The following is a 23,477-nucleotide window of genomic DNA, read 5'->3' on the forward strand; positions in this document are numbered from 1 at the left end:
TACAATTTTTTCATTTGTATAATATATGTAGGGTATCTAGTGCTCTGTAGAGAGGAATGCTGCATGATCCAATCGATGATTTAAGCAGAGATAAACATTAGTAGGCATTGATCTGGGAAATAATTTATCTTTGTTCTAAATAAGACAATAGTTTATACACTAGTCAACATTTCACTCACTTTTAATTTCACTTAATGATGATCAAAGTTGATCAGGTAAAATCCAGGATTAGTTAAATTAATGCCCATTCAAAATGACACAATTGCAGAGTTACTAGAAGCAAAACACGGCAGAAGCCCGAAAACAAAAGTATAGAAAGCTCAAAACACAAGGAACAGCAGATGCTGGTTTACAAAAACAATACTGCAGAATGAAATAAGGCTGGAGTAACTCAGCGGATCAGGCAACATCTCTTGAGAACAAGGAAGTCTGAAGAAGGGTCACACCCCAAAACGTCACTTATTTATGTTTCCTGAGATGCTGCCTGACCCTCTGAGTTACTCCAGCGCTTTGTTTTTTTAATATAAAAAACTTGTAAAATTCAGCAAATCAGGCAGGACATGAAAAAAATAAGAAGGTACACAAAAATGCAGGAGAAACTCAGCGGGTGCAGCAGCATCTATGATGCGAAGGAAATAGGTAACGTTTCGGGCCGAAACCCTTCTTCAGTATGATAGGGGGTGGCAGGGAGAAGGAAGGGAAAAAAAGGGAGGAGGAGCCCGAAGGCTGGGGGATGGGAGGAGACAGCTCGAGGGCTAAGGAAGGGGAGGAGACAGCAAGGGCTAACAAAATTGGGAGAATTCAATGTTCATGCTCTCCGGATGCAGGCTCCCCAAGCGGAATATGAGGTGCTGTTCCTCCAATTTCTGGTGTTGCTCACTCTGGCAATGGAGGAGACCCAGGACAGAGAGGTCGATTGGGAATGGGAGGAGGAGTTGAAGTGCTGAGCCACCGGGAGGTCAGGTAGGTTCTTGCGCACCGAGCGGAGGTGTTCGGCGAAACGATCGCCCAACCTCCGCTTAGTCTCACCGATGTAGATCAGCTGACATCTAGAGCAGCGGATGCAGTAGATGAGGTTGGAGGAGAAACAGGTGAACCTTTGTCGCACCTGGAACGACTGCTTGGGTCCTTGAATGGAGTCGAGGGGGGAGGTAAAGGGACAAGTGTTGCATTTCTTGCGGTTGCAACGGAAAGTGCCCGGGGAGGGGGTGGTACGGGAGGGAAGGGAAGAATTGACAAGGCAGTTGTGAAGGGAGCGGTCTTTGCGGAAAGCAGACAGGGGGGGAGATGGGAAGATGTGGCGAGTGGTGGGGTCACGTTGGAGGTGGCAAAACTGACGGAGGATTACTTTTTGTATGTGACGGCTGGTGGGGTGAAAGGTGAGGACTAGGGGGACTCTGCCCTTGTTGCGAGTGCGGGGATGGGGAGAGAGAGCAGTGTTGCGGGGTATGGAAGAGACCCTGGTGCGAGCCTCATTTATGGTGGAGGAGGGTAATCCCCGTTCCCTGAAGAATGAGGACATTTCAGATGCCCTGATGTGGAAGCCTCATCCTGGGAGCAGAGGCTGAGGAATTGGGAGTGGGGGATGGAGTCCTTATAGGAGGCAGGGTGGGAAGAAGTGTAGTCCAGATAGCCATGGGAGTCAGTGGGTTTGTAGTGGATGTCGGTCAGAAGTCTATCACTTGCGATGGAGATAGTGAGGTCAAGGAATGGTAGGAAAGTGTCGGAAATAGTCCAGGTGTATTTGAGTGCCGGATGGAAGTTGGTGGTGAAGTGGATGAAGTCAGTCAGCTGTGTGTGGGTGCAGGAAGAGGTCGGGGATGGGGCCCTGGTACGTATTGAACAAGGAATGTTCGACGTACCCGACAAAGAGGCAGGCATAGCTGGGGCCCATGCGTGTGCCCATAGCTACGCCTTGTGTTTGGAGGAAATGGGAGTAGTCAAACGTGAAGTTATTGAGGGTAAGGACCAGCTCCGCTAGGCGGAGGAGAGTGTCAGTGGCCGGGTATAGGTTGCTCCTCTGGTCGAGGAAGAACCGGAGGGCTTTGAGGCCATCCTGGTGGGGGATGGAGGTGTAGATGAGGGGATGAGGGCCTAGAGAATGGAAAAAAATAGACAGCTTTACTCTCAGACTCCAGTTCCTGAGAAAGTGTTTCATACCGGAAAGGTTTTCACAAAGTAAATATGAACAAGTTGTTGCCATTGATAGAAGTTTTGGGACTCTCGGGAAACAGATTTGTGTTGATTAATAAATCAAAAGGGTTAGGATAAAAGTTGTTTAAATGGTTTAGTGGTCTGATAAATGACTCCTGAAGTTTTCAACAATACTTTATTCGAAGTTGCAGCATACAGGTTTAACCGACACGTCTGGCCACAGCGGTGGTCAGCACTGAACTAACGCGCGCAGGGGAAAAACCGCGCGAAAACAACAGCCCCTCCCGAGTCACGTGACCGCGGCTTCCGAACGCCGGGTTCGATATCTGCGTGCGCTAGCAGGCGCCGCTACATGGGAACATTTTCTAAAATGGAAAGGGCCAGACTGATTCTCATAAACTGGCACAGGCAGGATGGGCCAAAATGGACCACGTCATGCCTGGATTCTCATCTCTAGCCCTGTGCTTAAATAATTGTAACATTACGATTCATAGAACATATATAAATAGAATAGTACAGCACAGGAACGGGCCCTTTGGCCCACAGCGTCCATGCCAAACATGATGTTAGGTTAAGCTAATCACTTCTGCCTGCATTATCCCTATTCCCTGCAAATCCATAGGGAAGGCCATATTCAGGTAAAATTAAAAAATTAAAAACTTTAAATGCTGGAACTAAAATGCTCAACGGATTGGAATAGTAAACACTATCGTAATGGCAAATTTATTTTAATAAACAATAGTTGAAAAAATACCTATGGTTGTAATTATATCAGCAATATACAATTGGAAATATACTGACATAGACAAGTTACAGTATTTATCAGTCTAGACTTCAGCAGATTCTAATAATAGGTTTTTACTGTAACCACGTGCCAAACCTACCAATTTAAGTTTACTTTTTCTGACTCCTGAACTGAATAAGCCATTAATGGATACAAAACAATGTTCTAATGGATTAATAAATGTGGCTAAAATATCACAAAGTGGGAACCTGTATATTGCTGAAATAATCATAATTGTGGATATTATAAAAGGCTTTGCATACAGTACTAATGTGATTTTGCCATTAAGATAGCATCAGGTGCTGAGGTTGAATCACTTACAGCACAACGCCTATCAGCATTCCAGAATAAGTCAACAGCTACACATCAAGTCAAGTCAAGTGAAGTCAAGTTTATTTGTCACATACACATACAAGATGTGCAGTGAAATGAAAGTGGCAATGCCTGCGGATTGTGCAAAAAACTACAGAACAGAATAGAACATTGTGTTTTAATAAAATGTATGCACACTGACAAGTAAGATCAAGATTTTGACTTACAAGTAAAGTAGACATAGGGAAAGTATGTTGAGGCAGGCCATATGAAGTGGACCTTCTGTGTTATGTTATTCCATAAAACCCCATGAAGCTAAAATGCAAAGAAATAAAAGGTAGATCCAGAGTATATCAGAGAATAGTATGGTAGAGAGCATGGATGAGAGAGGCAATGTTTAAAGGAGATGCACAGGGGACGTTGTTTACACAGAGGGTGGTAGGTGCCTGGACTGCTTTGTCGCAGGTGGTGGTAGAGTTGGATACAACAGTGGCTTTTAAGAGACTTTTGGATAGGCAAGTGGATATGCAGGTAATGGAGGGATATGGATTTTGTGCAGGCAGATTAGTCTTTAGTATCAGGTTCGGCACAGACATTGTGGGCCAAAGGATCTTGTGCTGTACTGTTCTATGTTCTACACGTGATGTGGATAACCAAAGTATTGACTGATGGGTACAACCATCCAAAATGGGTGGAGGTAAGAGTTTTTGTTCCACTATGATCTCGCCTGACCGCAATTTCTTTTGTGCAGAAGAACTGCAGATGCTGATTTAACAAGGAAAGGCTCAAATTGTTGGAGGAACACAGTGGGCCAGACAGCATCCCTGAAGCCCATGGATATGTCACGTTTCATGTCGGGCCCCTTCTTTAGACTATTTGCAGGGGTGGGGAATGGCTAGCTTTCTCCCTCCAATCCTGCAATCAGCCTGAAGAAGGATACTAACCTGAAATGTCACGTATCCATGTTCTCCAGAGATGCTGTCTGACCCACTGAGTAATTTCAGCACTTTGTATCTGTCCACAAAAGTTTTTTGTTCACTTCATAGAAAAATACTGCATCTAGTAATTTGCAGATTAGTGAGATGAAGGATTAGTCTGGTGCAGAATTTCTTCACTGGCGACCTTAGCTCCATGACTTCTATTACTAATCCAAGCAAGTGGAGAAGGTTCCATCGTGCTCTGGGCTTACACCTTGTACAAATGCTTTGGGATGTCAGGAAGTGAGTCTTGTATCTTCAATATTAATCTCGTTGGTTCATTTCTGGTCAGTACCCAGGATCTTGATGGTGATGGTCTCAGCAATGGTAAACCCATTGAACGGCAAGGGCAGTGGTTAGATTGTCTGAAGGAGATCGACATTCCCCAGGGTTCTACTGGAGCATATGCCATCTGCCACCTATCAGCCTAAATGTTGTCCAGGGCCTTATAATACGTGGACATGGACTTTATATGATTTGCTGAGTGTTGTGATATTGCAAAGACTACTTTGTTAAATCACAAGGACTACTTTGTTTGCCCGCGTAGCAACATGTATACGTGGGAATGACGTAATATGGGCAGGGCACTCTGGTTCCAATGGCCGTGAAATAAACAGAGCCTTGATTTATGCTTCAAACCTCTAAATACATGTACTTGTGGTTATTCTAGAGTCATAGCAATGGTATAACAGATACCGGACCACAAAGTATAACATGGTGGCAGCGGTTTGTGTGATTTAGCCCTAGAAAGAAACAGAAAAAAGAAAGCCCTAGAAAAATGGACGAAGTACGAGTTGTGAATGGAATTGAATATTGTATATTCGTCTGTAACGGAGGAAAAGTCTTTGGTGGAAATACCTGGAAAGTGTTTGGCTGAGGAATTTCTGCAGCAATATGTTGGAATTGGGATTATGGGCCTTTCTTGTTGTTCTTTGTGTTACATATAACGTCTGCTGTTGTAGTCTTGATGCCCCTTGTCTTTGACTTTTTACCAGGACTTTTCAAAGACAGTCTAGGTGAAATTCTGCCTTGATATCAAGGCCAATCATAGTCTCCTCACTGAATCATGAGTCAAGGTGGTTTATTGTCATTTGTTCTGAAATGGAATAATTCTTACTTGTAGCAGCACAACAGATCACTAAACATATTACTCTGTTATTTCAATTCTTTGGTCCATGGTTGTAATGAGGTCTATAACTGAGTAGTTCTAGTAGAAATCAAACTGCGTAACATACTGGAACAGCTTAGATATAGATGTACCATGTTTGCATGTTGCCACAGTGGCGCAGCAGTAGAGCTGTTGCTTCACAGCACCAGAGACCCGGGTTCCATCTTGATCTCGGGTGTTGTCTGTACGGAGTTTGTACATTTGCCCTGTGAACACATGGGTTTTCTCCGGGTGCTCTGGTTTCCTCCCACATCCCAAAGACATGCAGGTTTGTAGGTTAATTGGCCATTGTAAATTGTCCCTAGTGTGTACGATAGAACAGACCTATAGGGAGAGGTTGAGCAGGCTGGCACTTTATTCCTTGGAGCACAAGAGAATAAGGGGTGATCTTGTAGAGGTGTATAAGATCATAAGAGGAAAAGATAGGGTAAATACACAGAGTCTTTTACCATGAGTAGGGAAATGTAGAATCAGAGGACATTGGTTTAAGCTGAGTCAGAAAGATATAATAGGAACCTGAGTGGCAACTTTGTTGCACAAAGGGTGGTGGATGAATGGAAGAAGCTGCTGGAGGAGGTGGTTGAGACAGATACTATCACAACATTTAAAAAAATTTTGCACAGGTACATGGATAGGATAGGTTTAGAGGGATTGGATAGGTTTCAAGAGATATGGGCCAAACACAGGCAGATGGACTTATGTGGCTGGGGCATGTTGGTCGGCACGGGCAAGTTAGGCCGAAGGGTCCGTTTTCAGACTCTATTACTCTATAACTATGAGAAGCATTATTGAATAAAAATACAAAAGCAGTAGATACAAAATTGTATCCTTATGTTTACTTATTGTAGAGTAACATTTAGATTAGTTTAAGTTAGAGATACAGCGTGAAAACAGGCCCTTCGGCCCCTGAGTCCACGCCAATCATCGATCGCCCGTTTCACACTAGTTCTATGTTAACCCATGTTCTCATCCACTCTCTTCACCTTAAAGGCATTTTACAGAGGTCAATTAACCTAAAAAATGTTTTGCAAAGGACAAAAAAGTAATTACAAATAATTAAGAAATTATTTATTCTCTCAAGCTTTAACCAACTACAATGAAATGTTTTTTAAAAATAATATCCCAATAAAATAATAGCAAATAAAAATGAATTAAAAATGTAATCCTTAACATAAATATGTACTAGCATAAATAAATAAAGAAATGAAATCAGTTAATCCATTATACATAAAATAGTTAATACATTATCCAACAGTAAAATTAATCAATGCTCATCACAGGTTTCTGGCATACTCTATGCATGTTAACTTACCCTTTTGCCTTGGGATCCTCCCATACCTTGGAGTGAATCTGTATTTTTGCTTCTATGTTGGTACAAAATCCCCTCTGAAAAGATTTATTTCACGGTTTCTGATATATTTATCCTGAGCTGTCCCTGATCTGGTTACCAACCATGACTCGAGAAGACAAAAATTTGAGGAGTAGGTTTTATCTGTAAGCTATAAATTATATTAAAACTGTTTCTTCATCCAGTGCAGAGTGAGCTTTTATAACGTGCTTACACTGCAGACTAACAGTGATATGGGTCAGGTTTCCCAACAGTAAGTCCCTTCCTGTGATCAACATGTATTGTTAGATAGTTGTGTAATGACTGTAATCGCATTAGCTCAGCCACTTCATTCCAGTACATCTGTTCCAGGCAGTGGATGCACAAATACACTGGAATTATGTTAATTGTCCATGACAGTACAAGACATCACCATGGTGCATTGAAATCAACTGCAAGACTTCACAGGCCAGCCCCCAGTTCAGTGTTTCTGGATGAAATAGTCAGTCACAAATAAACCTCACAAAACAATTTTTTTTTAACATTCTTCTCATTTTCACTCATGAGAACTTTTCGACCAGAAGCTAATTCATTCCATAAATAATCAAAAATGTAAATTGATGTCAGATTATAAAACTCTCATAATCTTGCTTGTAGCACAGGTTTGAGATTCATTTTTAATTGATCACAAATTAATTTACTTTAAATAATGGATTGAAAGTCGGATTAATTAACAGTTTTTTTCAAAATGTTTCTTCCCACATCCTAAAGACGTGCGGGTTTGTAGGTTAATTGGCCTCTGTAAAATTGCCCGAGTGTGCAGGGAGTGGATGAGAAAGTGGGATAACATAGAACTAGTGCGAATGGGTGATCAATGGTAGGCCGAAAAGCCTGGTACCATGCTGTATCTTTCAACAATCAATGTTTCACGTCGGGCCCCTTCTTCAGTCTGAAGAAATGCCCAAAACTGAAATGTCATCTATCCACGTACTCCAGAGATGCTGCCTGAACCACTGAGTTACTCCAGCACTTTGTGTCTTCTTTTTTAAACCGGCATCTGTAGTTCCTTGTTTATCTATTAACCAATGTTGCAAACCACTCGACGTTATAAACGTGAATAAACCCTTGAAAATAAATTAATCTTTTTGTTTGAGAAATATTAGCACCAGATTGGCGTTCATCATTAAATCTATGAATTTTAAATTATGAAGTAAATGATAAGGTTGTCAGAAGAAGCATATTGCCAGGAGTTAAGATATGTGTGAAGCACAATTGATGAAATGGAAGTAATTTAGAACGTATAGCTTATTTATACAGCAAAGCTTCAGGCTATAGATTTCACATTGAGAATTTGTGGTCAAAGTAGAAACTGTTTCATTCAAGATTACAATGAAGGAAAATTGATTCAAGGGATTAAAGCCAGATATGTGGCAGCTGAATGGGTTTGTTCCTAGATGAGTAATCCAGAGAAAGGCACAAGGTGCTAGCTAGAGTAACTCTGCAGGTCAAGTAACATCTCCAGAGATGCTTGACCCACTGGGTTACTCCAGCACTTTGTGTCTTATTTGGTAAACCAGCATCTGCAGTTCCTTGTATCTCCATTGAATTCTACAATTTTAAGTAATAAATCAACAAAACCAAAAACACCCCCACCTCGACACGTACCCATTTCTCCCACTATCCCACAGCTCTTTCCTCTTCCTCCATTCCTTCCCATCTCTATCCCTTCCTCTGGATTCACATTCCATGCCTCTTCTCTCCTTAGCTCAGCCTCTTGTCTTCTTCTCATCTCTGGTCTTTGTCCACCCATCTGCCAATCAAATACCCATCTATCGCTTGCCTATTTTGACCTGCCCCCGACTCGCTTTAGCTTTCTCCACCCTACTATGATCAGTCTGAAGGAGGGTCCCAACCCAAACCATCACCTATCCATATCCTCCAGAGATGATGACTCACCCGCTGAGTTACTCCAGTACTTTTTGTCTTATTTTTGTACACCAGCATGTGCAATTCCTTGGACCTACTGTAGAGTCAGAGTGATACAGGGTGGAAACAGGCCCTTCGGCCCAACTTGCCCATACCGGCCAACATGTCCCAGCTACACTCGTCCCACCTGCCCGCGTTTGACCCATATCCCTCCAAACCTGTCCAATTCATTTACCTGTCCAACTGTTTTCATAAACATTGGGATAGTCCCAGCCTCAGCTGCTGCTCCTCTGGCAGCTTGTTCCATACCCCCACCACCCTTTGTGTGATAAAGGTACCCCTCAGATTCCTATTAAATATTTTCCCCTCCACCTTAAACCTATGCCCTCATCCTTGATTCGCCTACTCTGGGCAAGAGACTGTGCGTCTAACCAATCTATTCCTCTCATGATTTTATACACCTCTATAAGATCACTCATCCTCCTGCGCTCCAAGGAATAGAGTCCCTGTCTATTCAACCTCTCCCTATTACTTAGACCCTCTAGTCCTGGTAAAATACTCATAAATCTTCTCTTGACAACTTGACAACATCTTTCCTATAACACAGTGCCCACAACTGAACACAATACTCTAAATGCGGCCTCACCAAAGCCTTATACAACTGCAACATGACCTCCCCACTTCTATACTCAATACTCTGACTGATGAAGGCCAATGTGCCAAATGCCTTTTTAACCACCTATCTACCTCTACCATCAAGGAACCATGCACCTGCACTCCTAGATCCCACTGCTCTACCACACTCCCCTGTACTGTAATCAAGAGATTTGAACGAAGGAACTCAAATAAGTGAATTTATGATGTAATGAGATGAAACTGCAGATGCTGGTTTCTACTAAAGATAAACACAAAATGCTGGAGTAACTCAGCGGGTCAGGCAGCATCTCTAGAGAAAATGGATAGGTGACATTTTGAGTCTGGACCCTTCTTCAGACTTCTTAAAAATGAATTTATAGCCCACCATCATGACTGAAGTTAAATTAATTTTATTAATGAAACCTTTCACGAAAAATGTTGCAGGCATAAATCATAATCACAGTATTTAGGTGAATCTCAATTTAACAGTGAGGAAAGTAATTTGCCAAGAGATATGGACAAAAGGCGAGCTCCATTCTCAATCATTCCTAAAGTTTATTAGAGTTTTATTCATTCACATTCACAATGAGATCCAACTGTTAAAATTAGTCGCATTATAACGACACACTTGTACCACACACCTTAACAGACCCTCAGCTTGGTAGGCAGCTGTGTTTACACTGCAGGTTTACATAGCCAGTTTTTGCCAGGTTTATTATGGAAAATGTTGGCAAGATGGTCAGACTTTTTGTACGCTATGAATACAATCAGGTGGTTCAATTGCAGGGCAAAACCCAAAGAATGGGAATGGAATGAACTAGAATGAACAACTCATTGTGATCTGCAAAGGCCAATTTTTTTTTGGCAGGGAGTGAAGGGAGGAATGGAGCCCAGAACGCAATACAATCTTACACAAAATATCTATCGTTTTGGTTTCTATTTTTACAAATTAGGTATGTGGTTAGTAATAATTAATTCAAGGCTGAAAAGCAGGAACTTAAACTGTGCAGAACTATCAATATTAAACATGTGCAGAATGTTTCACTGATTTAAACCTACCTAGTTATGCTTCAAAGAATTAGACTGTGCAGTATGTACGAGTTTGAATTGACTGTATTTATGTATAGTATATCTGATCTGTTTATATAGCATGCAAAACCAGGCTTTTCACTGTACCTCGGTATATGTGACAATAATAAACCAGCACCTGGAATACAAGGCTCTGATTGTCCAGCCTATCTATGTCTCCCATCATTATATAAACTTCTATCGGGTCTTCTAAACAACCTCTGGCATTAGAGAGAAAACAATCCAAGTCTGTCCAACCACTCCTTGTAGCTATACCCCGCACACTTCTGCCAGTATGCCTATTGGACAACGGTGCTGTCACTCGACCCCAGGAACCACCTTATCCTTCAAGCAATTTTACTAATTGGACAACACAGCTGCCGCACAATCCCACAACCTGCCTTCTCCCACAATTACATTTGCCTATCGGATGAGGAAGCTGCCACATAACCCTCGAACTGTGGGCATTGTTTTCAAGACCATTATATTGCTTATCCTAATTACCCTTGGAAAGATGAGCCAACCTTTCCAACTGATGTTGTCATGCCTTGATTTGGTTTATTTATTGTCACGTGTACAGAGATACAGTGAAATGCTTGTTCTGCATGCCATCCAGTTATATCCTTCATACCATACATGAGTACAATAGATCCTCATCTGAAGCAGCAGGTAGGGAGTTGCCATGTTCCAGTGCCTTCTTGCAACTCCCAAATGCCTGAAAAGTCTGATCTTGGCCCAAGGAGATGTGCAGTTTCTTATTTCCTCACATTAAGGCCCGGTGTCCTGGTGGCACTGGATGGGTGAAGTAGGGGTGGGCCTGGCCCAGCACGATGCCGTCGGCTCCTTCCACCGCCGCTCCGTGCAGTTGCCACATGCCACACTTGGTCTGCTCGCTCAGCCCGGCTGCTGTAGGTCCTCATGTGGCCGCCTCCGCCAATACCATGAGTCGAGACGATTGTTACACCTAAGGTACTGGAAGAGAGAAGGTGGGAGACAGTGAGAAAGGGAGGAAAGCATGGAATGCCAACGTCCCCGGGTGATGTACCTCTTGTGAACAGGTTCATCCGCTTAGAAGCTGTTGGGACAGAAGACGTGAGCGGCGGACTGACCTGTGATGCGAATAGGGCTGTTGAGCCAAAACCAAAAAGGCCTAAGGCAGGCAAGGCCATTGTAGTGGGAGACTCCATCGTGAGAGGTACGGACAGGGGTTTCTGCGGCAACAGACGGGATGCGAGGATGGTGTGCTGCCTTCCCGGTGCCAGGATCCAGGATGTCACGGACAGAGTGCAGAAAATCCTCAAGGGCGAAGGTGAACATCCGGAAGTGGTAGTGCATGTCGGCACAAACGATGTCGGAAAGAAGGGGATGAATATTCTGCAGCGTGACTTTAGAGAGCTCGGAAAAATGTTGAAAAGCAGGACCTCCAGGGTTGTTATCTCCGGTTTGCTTCCAGTTCCCCGTGCTGGCGAGAGCAGGAACAGGGAGATACGGGACCTGAACGTGTGGCTGAGGAACTGGTGCACGGGGCAGGGATTTAGATTCTTAGATCACTGGGATCTGTTTTGGGGTAAGGGGGAACTGTACAAAAGGGACGGATTGCATCTTAACAGGTGTGGGACCAGCATTCTGGCAGGCAGGTTTGCCACTGCTACACGGGTGGCTTTAAACTGAATAAGGGGGGTGGGGTGTTGAATGGGACAGTGGAGGATGGAGTTAAAGGGAAAGGGAGCATAGAGACCGAAGGGTGTAAAATGAGGGTAGAAGAAATAGGTAGCAAGGTGAAAAGTAAAAGTGACAGGCAGACAAAACCAGGGCAAAAATCAAAAAGGGCCACTTTTCAACATAATTGTATAAGGGGTAAGAGTGTTGTAAAAACAAGCCTGAAGGCTTTGTGGCTCAATGCAAGGAGCATTCGTAATAAGGTGGATGAGTTGAATCTGCAGATAGCTATTAATGACTATGATATAGTTGGGATCACGGAGACATGGCTCCAGGGTGACCAAGGCTGGGAGCTGAACATCCAGGGATATTCAATATTCAGGAGGGATAGACAGAAAGGAAAAGGAGGTGGGGTAGCGTTACTGATTAGAGAGGGGATTAATGCAATGGAAAGGAAGGACATTAGTTTGGAGGATGTGGAATCGGTATGGGTAGAGCTGCAAAACACTAAGGGTCAGAAAACGCTGGTGGGTGTTGTGTACAGGCCACCTAACAGTAGTAGTGAAGTTGGAGATGGTATCAAACAGGAAATTAGAAATGCGTGTGACAAAGGCAAAACGGTTATAATGGGTGACTTCAATCTACATATAGATTGGGTGAATCAAATTGGCAGGGGTGCTGAGGAAGAGGATTTCTTGGAATGTATGCGGGATAGTTATCTAAATCAACATGTAGAGGAACCAACGAGAGAACAGGCTATTTTAGACTGGGTATTGAGTAATGAGGAAGGGTTAGTGAGCAATCTTGTTGTACGTGTCCCCTTGGGCAAGAGTGACCATAATATGGTTGAGTTCTTCATTAGGATGGAGTGTGACATTGTTAATTCAGAAAGAATGGTACCGAACTTAAAGAAACTTAACTTTGAGCGTATGAGACGTGAATTGTCCACGGTTGACTGGCAATTAATTCTAAAAGGGTTGCCGGTGGTTATGCAATGGAAGACATTTAATGACTGCATAGTTTAACTACAATTATTGTTCATCCCAGTTTGGCAAAAAAAGAATAAATCAGGGAAGGTAGTACATCCAGGGATAACAAGGGAAATCAGGGACAGTATCAAAGCGAAGGATGATGCGTACAAATTAGCCAGAAAAAGCAGCATACCGGAGGACTGGGAGAAATTCAAAGACCAGCAGAGGAGGACAAAGGGCTTAATTAGGAAAGGAAAATTAGATTATGAAAGAAAACTGGCAGGGAACATAAAAACTGACTGCAAATGTTTTTATAGATATGTGAAAAGAAAGAGATTAGTTAAAACAAATGTAGGTCCCTTGCAGTCAGAAACAGGTGAGTTGATCATGGGGAACAAGGATATGGCAGACCAATTGAATAACTACTTTGGTTCCGTCTTCACTAAGGAAGACATAAATAATTTGCCGGAAATAGCAGGGGACCGCGGGTCAAAGGAGTTGGAGGAATTGAGTGAAATCCAGGTTCGCCGGGAAGTGGTGTTGGGTAAATTGAATGGATTAAAGGCCGATAAATCCCCAGGGCCAGATAGGCTGCATCCCAGAGTACTTAAGGAAGTAGGTCCAGAAATAGTGGATGCATTAGTAATAATCTTTCAAAACTCTTTAGATTCTGGAGTAGTTCCTGAAGATTGGCGGGTAGCAAACGTAACCCCACTTTTTAAGAAGGGAGGGAGAGAGAAAATGGGGAATTACAGACCAGTTAGTCTAACATCGGTAGTGGGGAAACTGCTAGAGTCAGTTATTAAAGATGGGATAGCAGCACATTTGGAAAGTGGTGAAATCATTGGACAAAGTCAGCATGGATTTACGAAAGGTAAATCATGTCTGACGAATCTTATAGAATTTTTCGAGGATGTAACTAGTAGTGTGGATAGGGGAGAACCAGTGGATGTGGTGTATCTGGACTTCCAGAAGGCTTTCGACAAGGTCCCACAGAGGGTAGTTGAGGCCAGTTCATTGGCTATATTTAAGAGGGAGTTAGATGTGGCCCTTGTGGCTAAGGGGATCAGGGGGTATGGAGAGAAGGCAGGTACGGGAAAAGTCTGAATGACAATATAGGGTACTTTCACTTTGACGTTCTGTTGTGCTGCTGCACGTAAGGATTTCATTATTCCGTTTGGGACATATAACAGTAAAACACCCTTGACCCTGCCAAAACTGTTCCAACTGATCTCTGCATTTCCGACGATTATATCCCAGAGAGATGAGCAAATTCTCAGCGTTGGGTCCTGGCCCTGAACAGAGCGTCTGAATCGCCTGGCGCAGAAGGGTGGAGCAAGCGAGCGCAGAGCGACGAGATTGACGTGTGGGTGTGAGCGGAATTGACTGCTTGCGCCTGTCTGTTTACCGCGGGCTGCGGGGCGCGAGCGGGCGATGAGCGCGCGGTGAAGGAGCGAGAGGCGGACGCATCCAACTGTCGCCATGACCAACGGTAATCCTCCCCTCCTTCCCCACCGTCTGGCTGCGGCCTTCGTCCCCTTCCCCCTCCCCGCCCCTGAGGGGAACTGAGGACGTGGCCGCTCCCACACTAGCGTTAGGCCTCGGCGGCGGCCCGGCACCGAAAAGGCGGGCAGGTAGACAGAAGGTAACGAGCTCCGGGCCGTAGCCGCCCCGCTGTCCATCCCCGACCAGACCAGGCGCCGCTCGCCTTGGCTTTGACCCGAGTTACAGAGCGCTGCCCGGTAAACTAAACTTGATCGGCCAGCTCCTTGTCAAACCAAACTTGATAGCGCGAGAGGGCGGGACGTGGGGCTGACTGGCGGCTGCATCGTCCAATAGGGAAATGGGATTGCCGAGAAAGGCGGGTCATGGGATAAGTGGCAGCATTCTCAACCAATAGGCAAACGGATTTGCGGGGGAAGGCGAGTCGAGGGCAGCTTTCTCGACCAATGGGCAAACATAACTGCGAGAGGGGGCGGGACGCGGGACTGAATGGCAGCAGCCTCGTCCAATAGGCAAACTGGAGTGCGGGATAAGGCGGTTCCCCAGCCTGAATGGCAACGTCGTTGTCCAATTGGCGGACTCTTGCGGAAGTGTTTTTCTCTTATGCCGGAGATTGACAGGAGACCAAATGGAAGTTCATCGCATTATCAGAGACATAGATACCGTAAACAGTCAGAACCTTTTCCCAAGGCTTAGGTTTATTATTGTCATGTGCACCAAGGTGTAGTGAAAAACCTTGTTTTGCATGCTAACCGTACAGATCGGATCAAGAGACAAGTGTTTTATTGTCATAATGTCCCAGATAGAACAATGGAATTCTTACTTGCAGCAGCACAACAGAATATGTGAACAAAGTACCCTGTATACAATATAATAAACAAGGTGAAAAAAGATAATACTATACATAAATACACCAGGTCAAACTCAAGAGCAATAGATAGAGAGAACTAGAAGATACAGAGTTTAGAGTATAGTTCTCAGCACTGTATCGCATCAGGGCAATGGTTGCAGTGGGGTAGAGGTGAATTGGACAGTACCGTAACTTATGGTAGGACCATTCAGAAGCCTGATAACAGAGGCGAAGAAGCTGTCCCTGAGTCTGGTGGTGCGCACTTTCAAGCATCTGTATCTTCTGTTCGATGGGAGTGGGGAGAAGGAATAACCGGGGTGGAACAGGCCATTGGTAGACAAAAATGCTGGAGAAACTCAGCGGGCGAGGCAGCATCTGTGGAGCGAAGGAAATGGAACAAGCCATTGATTATGTTGGGTGCTATTCTGAGGCAGCATAAAGTGTTGATGGTGTCAGTGGTGGGAGGTCTTGTTTGTGCGATGGGCTGGGCTACATCTACATCTCTCTTCAATTTCTTGTGGTCTTGGGCAGAGCTGTTCCCAAACCAAACTGTGGTGATACCCGGCAGTGTGCTTTCCATGGCGCATCTGTAGAAGTTTGTAAGAATCTTTGGAGATGTGCCAAATTTTCTCAGTCTCCTTGGGAAACAGAGGCGCTGGTGTGCCTTCTTGGCAGTCACATCAATGTGGTTCGTCCATGTCAAATCATTGGTAATATTAACGCCAAGGAACTTGAAGCTGTCAACCATTTAGACTTCTGCACCATTGATGTTGATTGGGGCGTACACTCCACCATGTTGCACCAGGGTGGAAATATAAAAAAACTAGAGGGCATAGCTTGAAGGAGAGAAAGGCAATATTTAAATGAAATGTGCAAGGCAAGTTTTTTTTTTACACGAGAATGGTGAGTGCCTGGATCGCATTGCCAGGTGTGGTAGTGGGGGCAGATATGATAGTGATGTTTAAGAGCCTTTTGGATTGGCACACGGATATGCAGGGAATGGAGGAATAATACAAATCTGAGTTTTACATATTTGCTGTCAGTACAGGTACAGTGTATGCACCTATTATTACAGTTGTGCATTGAACGATTTAATCACACTACTAAGTCAATGTTGTTTTTCCACATTGTATTGAGAGAGGTTTAGGGAGGTGTAACATTCCTCAATGGCGATTTGCTTATCTTAGGCTGAAAAGATTCATTGGATAAGACTTTAAAAAATAATGGATTGTTCTTGGCCTGCGTGCCAATTCCTCGTTGTTCGGATGGCCTGGCACAATATTAAACAATTCTGAGCAATGACTTTGCCATCTCCCAAGCCCCAGGCTGATTGGTTTGCAGAGATACCAGTGAAATTGAATGTTTATGAATGCCAAAATCACTTTTACAGAAAATAGCACTATTAAAACGTACTTGCAAATGATTATGCTAGAAATGAAGGGATATGGATCATGTGCAGGCAGATGAGATTAGTTTAGTTTCATACTGATATCCAGAGGGTCTGTTCCTGTGCTGTACTTTTCTATGTTTCATATGTTTAAACAATGTGAATCAAATAAAATAAGAAACTAGTTTCAACGTTGCTGTTGCAATTCAGCCATTTCCCCCCCATTGCTTTCATTGGAGCCACAGACCCTGCAGTAGGTCTTTTCCTAGCACAGTCTCGGGGAACCATTCTCCCAGGAAATCTGGAATATCTTGTGGTTGGGGTTTAGCCTCGAGGGAGGGCAGAATTCAGCCTGCATTCTGGGCCTCTGCTTAGTTAGATAAGATTGAAGCCTATGTAATACTGTACTGTTTTTATAAACTAATGTCTTGACAGATTTAGTTCTGAGGTCATAGGAGCAGAATTAGGCCACTCGGCCCATTCAATTATGGCTGATCTAACTTTCCCTCAACCCCTTCTCCAGCCTTCTCCCCATAATCTTTGACGCCCTTACTAATCAAAAGCCTGTTAATCTCCGCTTTAAAAATACCCAATGACTTGTCCTCCACAGCAGTCTGTGGCAATGAATTCCACAGATTCATCAGACTCTGACTAAAGAAATTCCTCCCATCTCCTTTCTAAAGGTACGTCCTTTTATTGTGAGGCTGTGTCCTCTTGTCCTTGATACTCCCACTAGTGGAAACTTCCTCCCCACATCCACCATCCAGGCCTTTCACTATTTGGTAAGTATCAATGAGGTATCCCCCTCATCCTTCTAAACTCCAGCGGACACAGGCCCAGCCGTCAAACGCTCATCATACATTTAGCATCCCTTCTAATAATAGCTGGCAAGTAAAACAACTAAAGGTCAAAGCTATCAATCTGTACTTAATTACAACACAAACAAACTCTTGCCTGTGCATTTTTGCAACAATATTTAATTCTGAATACAGTGGTACTACTTTGTATACGACACTGTTATGTACTGCTGTATAAAAAAAGACACAAAATGCTGGAGTAACACAGCAGGTCGGGCAGCATCTCTGGGAAATGTGGATATGTGCCATTTCAGGTTGGGACCCTTCTTTAGACTGATTATAGAGGAGGATGTGAAAGAAAGAGAGATAGGGCAGGACAAAGTCTGACATGTAATAGGTGGATACAGTTGAGGGATTTTCGATGGGCAGATGTTTGAATAAAGGCCAGAGATGAGAAAGCAGAAGGTGTGAGACAAATGAATTAATAGTTGAGAATTGTGAAGCTAGAGGAATATAGGTGGAAGGTGAGGGGGAGGGTACAAATAGATGCAAGTTCAGGTGGGGCACAGGCAATGGGGGGGAGGGGGGGGGGGGGGGTTGTAGTTTGTAGTAACCTAGAAATTTGGAGAATTCAATGTTTAAACCATTGGGCTATATTCTACGCAAGTGGAATGTGAGGTACTGTTCCTCCATTTTGCGTGTGGCCTCACTCTGGCAATGGAGGAGGCCCAGGACAGAAAGGTCAGTATGGGAAGGAGAAGAGGAGTTAAAAATGGTAGCAACTGGGAGATCCAGCAGGCCTAAGTGGACAAAGAGCATATTCAGGTATTTCCTGTTATTGCTGATCGAGTAACGAAAATTAACCTGTACAGAATTCGCAAATAACGACCCAAAAATGTATGATGTGGATTAAAGTTTGCTCTGACGGAATTTGTGAAAAAAAGTAAATGAATACAAAGTGCATTATTTTCAACCCTTGTATCTTGACACATACGCGAATTATGCAGTTTTGCTGAACAGAAAATTGTGATACAGATGGTTTACTAGGAACACAACTGTTCATCCATGTTTCCCCGGCACTGTAATGCAGGGGTCAACTGTGTACGTTAGAGTAAGCTAACCATCATATTGACAAATTCACCAAATTGCATTCTTATCCTTCATTCTGTATATTTTTGTAAGGTACACATCTGATCATTTCAACACATTTAACAGATGATAACTTCAATTCATCATTAGTATTTTAAGTTTTTCCATCATATCCTACATTAACAATGGACCTTCATTGGCAGCCAAATCCAAAACATTCTTGATACACTGAACAAGAACTCTTGACATCCGTGTAAATTTTAAACCATTAATTTGTTCATCATTAATTCCTGAATATAACACTTAGAGCATAGTTCTTCTATTGACAGTTTCTATTTAAACTTCACAAAGTCTAAATTGTTATAAATCCAAGGTTCTTCTTCTTGTAACCATGTACTTTAAATAACTTTGAATCTTTATGCCAACTTCATATTAGAAATCAAGTGTATTATAGGAAATGGATCAGGCAGCATCTCTGCAAGAAGGAATAAGTGATGTTTCGGGTCAGCACCCTTCTTCAGAATAAAGATTGGGCCAAAACCCATGAAACAGTCTGAAGAAGTTTCCCGACCTGAAACGTCACCTATCCATGTTCTCAGAGGATGCTGCCTGACCTGCAGAGTTACATCAGCACTTTGTGGCTTTCTTCAATATTCCTGTTTGTTCACTTGATGAATTAGCACATGTACCTGCAATTGCAGTTCCACTGAAGTTTGGAGCAATGTTGGCTGCCCAGTTGAACTAAAATATTCTTCCTCGGGCTTTCCTTGTGCTGTTGTCTAGAAATGTTAAGCCAATAAAATTAATCAAGTTTAATTAATTTTGTAGGTTTAGTGCTTTAGCAGTTTTTTTTTCTTGGCACCATTGAGTGAATTATTGTGTAAACAATCTGCTTTTGCATGAGAATTTGTCGCACACCTACAAACAACAGCACAAGGGAAGCTTGGTGAATATTTTGGTTAAAAATGAAACACTAAACATTTAAGTGCCATTTTTTGATAAGTTCTGTATTAAAACTGTGTAGTGTTAATCAATTTATTTTGTACAAATCAAGAAAGAACATCATTTAACATAATAAAATATGTATCTTTAACCAATAATAGACTGCTGTGATTTGATTATCCTTTTGTTTAGCGATATTATGTATTTGATGACTGTAGGTTATCTTTTGTTCTCATGTCTGTTGTATAAATTTTCGAACTAATGTATCATAAATACTTTATTTGATTATTCGGTTTTAACCAGACTTCTTGTGGTGTTTTACAGTATATTCTTTCGATGGGCTCCTGGTCTTTGGCTTGCTTTTTATATGCACTTGTGCATACTTAAAAAAAGTTCCACGGCTGAATAAATGGTTACTTTCTGAAAAGAAAGGGGTATGGGGTGTATTTTACAAAGGTAAACCTATTTGTGTACTAGATTTGATGAACTAAATCATACACTTGTATTATATTAGTAATAAACATGATAAAATATTTTCCTTGGAGGAAAATTGGGTGGCGCAGCAGTAGAGTTGCAGCCTTACAGCACCAGCGACCCGGGTTCGATCCTGACTACTGGATTTTCTCCGGGCTACAAAATTCCTATTGCAGCTCTCCCAAGCTAAGAAATGAGGGGTAAATAAGACATCGTTAGAATTATAGTCATACAGCGTGGAAACAGGTTCTTCAGCTCAACTTGCCCACACTGCCGAACATGTCCCTTCTGTACTAGACCCACCAGCCTGCGTTTGGCTCCTATCCGTCTAAACCTGTCGTATCCATGTACTTGTTGAAATGTTTCTGAAATGTTGCGATTGTACCAGCTTCAACTACCTCCTCCGGCAGCTCATTCCATACACCACCACTCATTGTGTAAAAAAAAAGATAACCATCAGGTTCCTATTAGATCTTTTCCCCCCTCAGTTTAAATCTATATAATCTGGTTCTCAATTCCTCTACTCTGGGCAAAAGACTGCGTTCACCTGATCTATTCCTCTCATGATTTTGCACATAAGATCACCCCTCATCCTCCTCTGCTCCAATGAATAGAGTCCTAGCCTGCTCAACATCTCCCTATAGCTCAGACCCTCGAGTCCTGGCAAAATTCTCATTAAAAAAACTACACAACCTGCTGGAGTAGCTCAGCGGGTCAGGCTTACAACCACATTATTTCAAACACTACCCTCAGTACAGCTGGGACTTCGGGACATACAATGCATTGGATTAGATGCTTGCTGATCATGTTCTCAGCCCTCTCTTCCCTTGCACTTTCCTTTACCTTCATGCTAGCCTTTTAAAAAGCTGATCTCCAACAGATAGAAGGGAGATGCCATAGTCTTCCCAGTGCGGCAATGACACAGTACCTGCACACTTGGTTTGCAGCTTCCTGTGAGACTTGCCATTTTGGTCTCAATAAGTTGGGGGAGTCCAGATCCAGGGGCCACAGTTTAAAAATAAGGGGTAGGCCATTTAGAACGGAGATGAGGAAAAACTTTTTCACCCAGAGAGGTGTGAATCTGTGGAATTCTCTGCCTCCGAAGGCAATGGAGGCCAATTCACTGGATGTTTTCAAGAAAGAGTTAGATAGAGCTCTTAAAGATAGTGGAGTAAAGAGATTTGGGGAGAAGGCAGGAACGGGGTACTGATTGTGCATGATCAGTCATGACGGTGAATGATGGTGCTGGCTCGAAGGGCCGAATGGCCTACTGCTGCACCTAATGTCTGAAAAAGTTTAATGTAACTTCTACTTACTCACCTCCTCCCTTGCTCCTTCCTCTAGTTGTTTAACCAGTTCCACAGCCCTCCACTTATTTCCCTCTTGAGATCATACCATTCCGAGCCAACAACGGGCCTACAATGTCGCCCATCCTTTTTCTCCAGAAATGCTGCCTGACCCTCTGAGTTACTCCAGCACTTTGTGTCTATCGTTGGTATAAACCAGCATCTGCAGTTCTTTGTTCCCCATCAAGCTCTGAACACACATTTTGAGATAATTCTGAACATAATTGCAGTTTGTTCAAATTTGCAGTGTTTGTAGACAATAATAAAAAAAGTTACCATCTTTACAAAGATTACTAAATAAAACTTTTGTTTCCTTGCAGCTGCAGTAATAGGAACAAGGCTTCATGTACCTGTTGCACTCTCTTGCCTTGTCACGGGAGTTTACGTTTTGTTTATTAAATGACACCGGTAGTTCAAAGTTGACCCTGACTCTGAGAGGAACAATACATTTTGCAGAACCATTCAACAAGGAGTAAGATCAGAGAATGGTTTCTTTCTGTAAAAGAATCAAACACTATACCATTTACTCTTGTGCAATCCTGGAGGTGCTTGGATGGAATGCAAGCCGTTGGAAAAGTAGTTAGGAGCCGATATATGTGCATGGTCTGTATTAAAGATGCAACAACCATCAAATCTTCTATCTCACTTTAAAACGTGAAGGATGAGTCAGATCATAAAACAAGATATTTGATTATTTTAGTTTTAAAGGAAGTATTTATGTCATTTGGTAACCGTGCTAAATTTATCTTTATAATTGAAGTAACCAAAGTAATTTTAGTTTAGTTTCTAAGTTTATTGGTATACCAAGTTTCCATGTTTAATTAAATATTTGTTTTTACTTTTTTTGTCTCAGATAATGAGATTGTTGTATCTTGTTCCAGTTGGCTGCTTCCTAAAATGATGTGCATTAAAGGTTAATAATAAAGTTAATGCTCTATTCAGAATTTAGTGCTGAAAAGTTTTTAAATTTGGCAAACTTGAAGAGAGAATATAATTTTTTTTTTAGTTCCAGTGAATCTGTAAATGACATTGAGGGGCGAAGAATTCTTTCCACCCGCCTTGAATAATTAGTTATGCCAGGTGCATGGTGACTGCATCGGTGATTGGAAGTTAAAGTGGTGATTTTCTGAATGTTGTCTCATTCAAGTTGCCTGTTCTTTCCTTTTAAATAGATGTGTAGTATATATTCAAGGAAAATGTTAACTGCACTTTGAGACATTAAGATTTTGGACAGGGAAAAAAAATAAAAACAACCATTGCGTGGAAAATTTGATTTCAAATATTAATACAGATGGTCTTTTTCTTTGGCATTTCAAGAATAGTATCTTATACTAATAGAACATAGAACAGTACAGCACAAGAACAGGACCCTTTGGCCCCAATGTATGTGCTGAGCATGATGCCAAGTTCATCTCTTATCTATCTGTGCATAATCCATATCCCTCCATTTCCAGCATATCCAAAGACACTTAAATGCCACTATTGTATCTGCCCCCACCCACCACACATGCAGCACGTTTCAGGTACCCACTATGTAAAAATAAAAACTTGACCTGCACATTTCTTTTAAACTTTGCACCTTAAAACTATGCCTTCTAACTATCCTATCTATACCACTTACAATTTTATATACTTCTATCAGGTCTCCCCACAACCTCCGATGTTCCAGAAAAAACAATCCAAGTCTATCCAACCTCTCTTTGTTGGTAATGCCACTTAATCCAGGTATCATTCTGGAAAACCACCTTTGTACCCTTTCCAAAGCCCCCACATCCTTTCTGTGGAGGCTTTGGGGAGACCAGAACTACATGCAATATTCCAAGTGTGGCCACCCAAATTCTTATAAAGATGTAATGTTTTTTTTCCAAAATAAATTAATTTATTCTCTGGTACAGCATTGGATTTGTTGTTTCAAGTCTGTGATCCGAAACGGCGTTTCTCTGTCCTGCTAATAAATGAAAAGGACTGTTTCCACAATTGATTATTTTCAAATATATAAATCCCTTTCTGAACTTGATTTTTCCTTTTGCGCCTCCCAAATTTTCAATAACTTTCCATGAACAACAGAAGGGCAGCTATACCTCGAACGCTTTGAATAATTATAGGA

General features: G+C 42.5%; 1 protein-coding gene across 1 annotated transcript; it reads left to right on the plus strand.

The window, feature by feature from the left end:
- The first annotated feature begins 14,319 nt into the window (after positions 1-14,319).
- tmem167b (transmembrane protein 167B) lies at positions 14,320-23,267 on the plus strand. The gene is made up of 3 exons (XM_055654603.1): positions 14,320-14,474; positions 19,875-20,006; positions 21,691-23,267. Exons 1-3 carry the CDS (start codon positions 14,465-14,467, stop codon positions 21,771-21,773), a joined length of 225 nt encoding a protein of 74 aa, XP_055510578.1. The 5' UTR covers positions 14,320-14,464; the 3' UTR covers positions 21,774-23,267.
- The last annotated feature ends 210 nt before the right edge of the window (positions 23,268-23,477 follow it).

Source organism: Leucoraja erinacea, chromosome 24, assembly GCF_028641065.1.
Source record: "Leucoraja erinacea ecotype New England chromosome 24, Leri_hhj_1, whole genome shotgun sequence".
Taxonomy (NCBI): domain Eukaryota; kingdom Metazoa; phylum Chordata; class Chondrichthyes; order Rajiformes; family Rajidae; genus Leucoraja; species Leucoraja erinaceus.

Bases quoted from the DNA above. Each gene is read 5' to 3' on its own strand.
- tmem167b (XM_055654603.1), top strand. The intron at 20,007-21,690 runs GTAAACCTATTT...GTTTCCTTGCAG, and splicing joins ATGGGGTGTATTTTACAAAG to CTGCAGTAATAGGAACAAGG.